At 46.5% G+C, this 6,000-nt stretch overlaps 1 protein-coding gene across 2 annotated transcripts; it reads left to right on the top strand.

Annotated features, from left to right (window-relative positions):
* The first annotated feature begins 280 nt into the window (after nt 1-280).
* Atp5mc1 (ATP synthase membrane subunit c locus 1) lies at nt 281-3,079 on the top strand. Of its 2 annotated transcripts, none has more exons than XM_026386938.2 (5): nt 281-305; nt 894-941; nt 1,918-1,992; nt 2,346-2,527; nt 2,868-3,079. In XM_026386938.2, exons 2-5 carry the CDS (start codon nt 903-905, stop codon nt 2,980-2,982), a joined length of 411 nt encoding a protein of 136 aa, XP_026242723.2. In that variant the 5' UTR covers nt 281-305; nt 894-902; the 3' UTR covers nt 2,983-3,079. The 2 variants fall into 2 exon arrangements, with proteins under 2 accessions (XP_026242723.2, XP_026242722.2); XM_026386937.2 differs by having other exon boundaries at nt 288-375.
* The last annotated feature ends 2,921 nt before the right edge of the window (nt 3,080-6,000 follow it).

Genomic DNA, 6,000 nt, shown 5'->3' with positions numbered 1-6,000 from the left:
GCCATTTTGTGCGAGAGGTTCTGGAAACTCCGAGTCCCGCCGACTCTATGGTCGAGCGTTTCGGGGATCGACCAATCGTAACCCAGATCTAAAGGGAAAGCCCCGCCTTTACCCGCATAGAGGCGGGAATTGCCACGAAGCTCCTGTGGAGAGAGAGGACGAAGCTTCAGAAAACCAATAAGAAAGGGAAAGTCGATGACGTCAACCAATGGGAATACGGGGGATTGCGACCAATGAACGCGGAGGGACCCCGGGACACGTGGGTGGGGGAGCTGAGCGCTGAGCCCAAGGGCTAAAGCAGAGAGGTGAGTCAGTCACCTTGAGCAGGGCGAGCGCTGTGGGCCAAGCAGAGGCCGTAGGGCAGTGGGAGTGCAGGTGACTTGGGGCCGGGAGTCGAGCGATCTGTAGGGTTGTAGGCTTGACCATAAGGAGAGATATTTGTCCCCAGGGCTGGGAGAGACGATGGGGGATCTATAGCTTTGTCAATTAATGTTAATTACCAACGGTAAAGAGCGATAAACGGCCACTTGTGGGGTGAGGAGACATCTGTGTAACATGGGCAAGCAGGACCTTGTTCGGCATCTGCCCAGTTTCCGCCTCCAGTCTTCCCGGGAGACAGTCCCCTTTCGCAACATTTCTCTCTTGGGGCCTGATCTTTTATTTTTTTCGGTGCTCCCTCACTTTCTCTCTGCAAAGCCGCTGTGCAAAAAGTGGTGGACCCGGAATCAGCCTTCTGACCTCTAATGCCCTCAGCTGGGGCACGGTGCATGGAAGAGAGGGTACAGAGAAGACGGGGTGGGAGGTGAAGGAGACACAAGAAGGCCGCCGCTATATCCAAACGACCTGGCTCTCAATTTTTCCTTTTTTTTTTTTTTTTTTTTTAATCTATGCAGACTGAAAAAATGCAGACCACCGGGGCACTGCTCATTTCTCCGGCTCTGGTAAGCTGCGGCTCCGGGGTGCCCTGTAGTGCCATGTGTGGTGTGGGAGTCATCGGTGTTTAATGAATGGACTGAGGAGCATGGCGTTCTGATGATGTTGGCCCCTTGGGGAGGCTGTAGGATGTGAAACAGGTAACCCCTGTTTATTTGGGCCTGTAAACCAAGCTATCTTGGCTTTGAAGTGTCCTCTGAGAGTTTAGATCCGACCTTTACCCTCAGTCTGGCTCAGCCATAGCCATAGCCAGACAGTCCACTAATTAATAATTCTTCACTTTGCGCATTAGAATCTCCTGGGGGCTTTTAAAAATCTTAATGCCCAGACTGCACCTTAGACCAATTGCACAGACTCTGGGAGGGGGGTAGAAACCCAGGATTATTTTTTAGAACTTCCCAGGTGATTTCAATGTTCAGCCAAGTCTGAACCAAGATTTTTTAAGAAGTGGTGTTACAGACTGTTCTCCTTAGATGGCTGTTCCAGGTGCCACACCATTGGAAGTGGTAGCAATGGGTAGATTTTGACAAATTTTCTTCCTCTGATTCCTTTGGTGATCTGGGTACAAACCCTTCTTGGACCTGGTTTGATATAAGTGTGCATTCTTATTATATTCTGGGAAACTGAGGTTGTACATATAGAAGTGAACTTTGGCACATGTATTGTAGTGTTTTGGTTTGAGTTTTAGTGCTGGGGATGGAACCCAGAACCCTGTACATGCTAACCATGTGTCATACGACTGAGCTGCACCTTAGCCTAGTACATGGTTCAAAATTGTGATAGTTGCCACTGCCAACTACACCAGGCTCTGGGGCAGCTCTGGTGTGGGCTTGCCTGGTAGAAACAGGAATAAATTACTTGACCTTGAAGTACATTGGATTTTATCTGTTTATGACTTTGTAGTCATGTTTAGAGAAGCTCATCAATGAAGTTTTTTTTTTTTTCTTGCCTGATTTGGAGACATATGTCTTTCTGATTTTACAGATCCGCTGTAGTAGGGGTCTGATCAGGCCTGTGTCTGCCTCCTTCCTGAATAGACTAGAGGACTCATCTAAACAGGTAAGGAAATAAGGCCCCTTTTAGAGATCTCCCCAGGAGAGTTCTTTCCGTTTGGTTTGCTTTTAGGCCTAAGGAGGACAATTAAAGGACTATGATGCTCTTAATAGTTCTGTTGCACCAAAAATGAGCATTGTAGGTTAGAAACTTGGAACAATGGGGTGTGCTTAACCACAAAACTTCACTGGCCCTATCTGAATACAGACCCTAAGGCCAATTCCCAGTGTACTTTCTGCATTCAGGATTCTGTACTTGTCAGTTTGCCAGCAGTTTCAGAGCTTAGGTGGGTGGGGTGTGGAGTAGAATTCAGCCATCTGTCCCAATGCCATACTTTCCTTTCTTTCTCTTCCTTCTAGACTTCCTACAGCAGCAGCTCCCCACTCCAGGTGGCCAGACGGGAGTTCCAGACCAGTGTTGTCTCCCGGGACATTGACACAGCAGCCAAGTTCATTGGTGCTGGGGCTGCCACAGTTGGTGTAGCCGGATCAGGGGCTGGCATTGGAACTGTGTTTGGCAGCTTGATCATTGGCTATGCCAGGTAAGTTTGAGGTGGCCCAAAGCATCTCCCACTGTAAGTTTCACCCTGTTTAGGCAAATCTTCAGTAAGGGGTGCTCCCTACTGGAGCCCTCAGTTTGATTTCATCTACTTCCCACTTTTTCCAGTGACCTCTAAACCAGAATCTAAATATGTGTCCAGCCAGGTTGACTTGGTCTCTCCAAATTGTTGCTTTACTTGCCTACCAAATTCCTGAGATCCCTGCAGGCTAGGCCCTCCCAGTCATAGCACACTCTTCACCTCACCTTCCTGTGCCCTCTACCCCTACCCACACTCATTTTTTTCCTCTCCCTGGGTTGGCATCTATGTCTGTCCCTGGCAGGAACCCGTCTCTCAAGCAACAGCTCTTCTCCTATGCCATTCTGGGCTTTGCCCTGTCTGAAGCCATGGGGCTCTTCTGTTTGATGGTCGCCTTCCTCATCCTCTTCGCCATGTGAGGCTCCGTGGGGGTCACCCACGGGTCCCTGCTGCTTCGACTCCACTGGTGCTGGAGTGTGCTGAGCTGTACCATTAAACGATGTTTCTCTAAACCCATGCCTTTGTCTCTGTCCTTTGACCTTGGAGAGAACCTTGGTGGAAAGGTGGGAAGAGGGACTTGGGTCAGCTGTTGGTAATTAGGAAGTCCTTGGGGCTAGAGAAACCACTGCCACAACAGTGGCAACATGGAAAATTCTCATCTCACAGAGGAATGTGAATTTATCCAAATAATAATTGTAACTTTTCTTCAAATTAGTATATTAATATGTAACATTTTTGAGGGACTTAATTTGCATCAAGCTCTATACCAAGTAGTTTTGTCTGTTTCTTTTTGTTTTTGTACCAGAGATTGAACCCAGGGGTGCTTAACCACTGAGCCACATCCCTAGCCCATTTTATATTTAGAGACAGGATCTCACTGAGACTGGCTTTGAACTTGTGATCCTCCTGCCTCAGTCTGCCAAGCCCCTGGGGTTATAGGTACATGCCAACACACCCAGCTTGTACTAAGTGTTACAACAATGGTTTTATGAATTATAAGCACACCCATTAAACCAGTTTCATAAATGAGAGACCCATGCTTAGGGAAGCAAAATAACTTGTCCAGAGTCACAGGGCTGATAAGAGGCAGAATCCCTAGTTCTCCCTAGGCCAGCCTGACTCTTTCATTATTAATTGGTTAGCTTTGCTTTTGGGGGTGGGTGGGAGGTGGTGCTGGGGATTGAACCCAGGGCTATTTTACCACTGAGCCACATCCCCAGCCCTTATTATTTTATGAGGTTGGGTCCCACTAAGTTGCCTTGAGGTGATGATCCTTCTGCCTTAGCTTCCCAAGTTGCTGGACACAGGCATACACCTCTGCACCCAGCAAGTAAGATATAACTAAACTGGATTGAGACAGAATCCCACTCTTGCGCAGGCTAGCCTGGACTCAGCCTTGGAAGTAACTAGGGCTATAGGTACACTCTTCCATGCCCAGCTAGCTCTTTTAAGCCCTAGCAGGAGTAAGCCATGGACAAAATAATGCAGAGGTGCTTGGGGACATGATTTGTGTTCAATTGGATGGTTTCAAAGGGAATTGTACCTCAATTTACTGCAAAACTTCTGTGAAATAGTAAAACCAAGAACTTTTCTAATAATGTTAAGAACACATTCCAAACTGGGCACAGTAGTGCATGCCTGTAATCCCAGTGACTCAGGAGACTGAAGCAGAAGGATTGCAAATTTGAGGCCAGCTTTAGCAACTTAGACCCTGTCTCAAAATAAAAAGGACTAGGGTAAAGTGGTAGAGTGTCTCTAGGTTTAATTCCCAGTACCCAAAGAGTTAAAATACATAGACTAGGGATAACCAGGTGCAGTGGCACACACCTGTAATCCTAGCAGCTCTGAAGGCTGAGGCAGAAGGATTGGGAGTTCTAAGCCAACCTTAACAAAAACAGTGTGCTAAGCAAGTCAGTGAGACCCTGTCTCTAAATAAAATGCAAAATAGGCCTGGGGATATGTCTCAGCGGTCGAGTGCCCCTGGGTTCAATCCCCAGTACCCATCCCTCGCCCCCCCCCCCCGAAAAAAAAAGACTGGATAGGGGTGTAGCTCAGTGGTAGATCTTGCTTGCATGTTTGTAGCATGCTACAGGGCCCTGGGTTCAATCCCTAGAACCCCCACCTTCCTGCCAAAAAAGAAAAAAAAAGTGCATTTAATGTACATGCAATTTAAAGATAGTCCTACAGGTACTTAGGCACTAATCTGCTTCCCAGGGGATTTGGGGGAGGCAAAAAAATCTAAAAGGTTCTTGCTCACAAGAATTTGGGGTCGGGCTGGGGATGTGGCTCAAGCGGTAGCGCGCTTGCCTGGCATGCGTGCGGCCCAGGTTCGATCCTCAGCACCACATACCAACAAAAAAGATGTTGTGTCTGCCGAGAACTAAAAAATAAATATTAAAAAAAAATTCTCTCTCTCTCTCTCTTTAAAAAAAAATAATAATAATTTGGGGTCATTAACAGACTGGAAACAATGCCCTACATTATCAAATACGTGAGTACAAGAAGCTATGTGCCTATGGAAGTTTCAAAAGGAGAAATTAAGGAGGTCTGCATTAGGTGTAATAACATGGGCTGACATTTGAGCACTTTCCATGATTAACTTCACATTCCAATGAACAAGACGTTTGATAGAAAAATGGAGGGAAAGCTCAGAGAGGTGAGGCATCCTGCCTAAAGTCACACAGCTGGCTAGTAAAGCTAAGATTCAAACTCCAGAACCTGTTTTCTTATCCCTGTCTTGACTCATTTGACATTTGCCCAAGTTAAGTGACATGTCCAGGGTCATACAGCAGGCCAGCAATTCCATTCCAAGTCCATTTGACATTTAATCAACAATCATGGCCTTTCCACTTTAAGATTTCTCAACCTTGGTATGTTTAGGGCCAGAAAATTCACTTTTGAAGGGGAAGTAGTCTCCTACACAATGTATGTTTAGCAGCATCCCAGTTCTATACCTACTAGATGTCAGTATCAACTAACCACACCCCCAGGTTGTGCAACCAATTAACAAATGTCAGATATTAACAGATGTCCCCTGGCTAAGAGGCAAATTCATACCCAGTGAGAACTAGTAGTCTATCAATCTACTGATTCTGTTGGCTTCTTTACCTTAAGTTACTCAAGTTTGCCTACAGAGCCCAGGAATCTCAAGGCCAAAGAGAAGGTATGGGACTGAGGTTAGAGTGGCAGCTGATGTGTCACCAAGGGAGCAATGGATGAACTGGTAATGCTGTTACACAAATGGAACACCATAACCCTTTGGGATATTACATTGGCATCATTGTGAGGTCACTTGTTCTGGAGGTAATCAAGGAACAGCCCCCAGGGAAGGCAACTGCCTTTTTGTTACTGTAGAGTGCCAGGAACCTATTTTTACCAAGAGTCCAGTAAAAATCTCCCTTTGGGATTCCAAACAGTCCTGGAATTCCTAGATCTAA

Source organism: Urocitellus parryii, chromosome 7, assembly GCF_045843805.1.
Source record: "Urocitellus parryii isolate mUroPar1 chromosome 7, mUroPar1.hap1, whole genome shotgun sequence".
In the NCBI taxonomy this organism is placed as follows: domain Eukaryota; kingdom Metazoa; phylum Chordata; class Mammalia; order Rodentia; family Sciuridae; genus Urocitellus; species Urocitellus parryii.
Note: the sequence above shows the minus strand (reverse complement) of the source record. Positions and strands in the feature narration are given on the sequence as shown.

What these genes read in the sequence shown, in the direction of transcription:
- Atp5mc1 (XM_026386938.2), top strand. Translation starts at nt 903, where the DNA reads ATGCAGACCACCGGGGCACTGCTCATTTCTCCGGCTCTG. An exon ending in TAGAGGACTCATCTAAACAG is followed by an intron (nt 1,993 to 2,345) that starts GTAAGGAAATAA and finishes TCTTCCTTCTAG; the next exon opens with ACTTCCTACAGCAGCAGCTC. An exon ending in TTGATCATTGGCTATGCCAG is followed by an intron (nt 2,528 to 2,867) that starts GTAAGTTTGAGG and finishes TGTCCCTGGCAG; the next exon opens with GAACCCGTCTCTCAAGCAAC.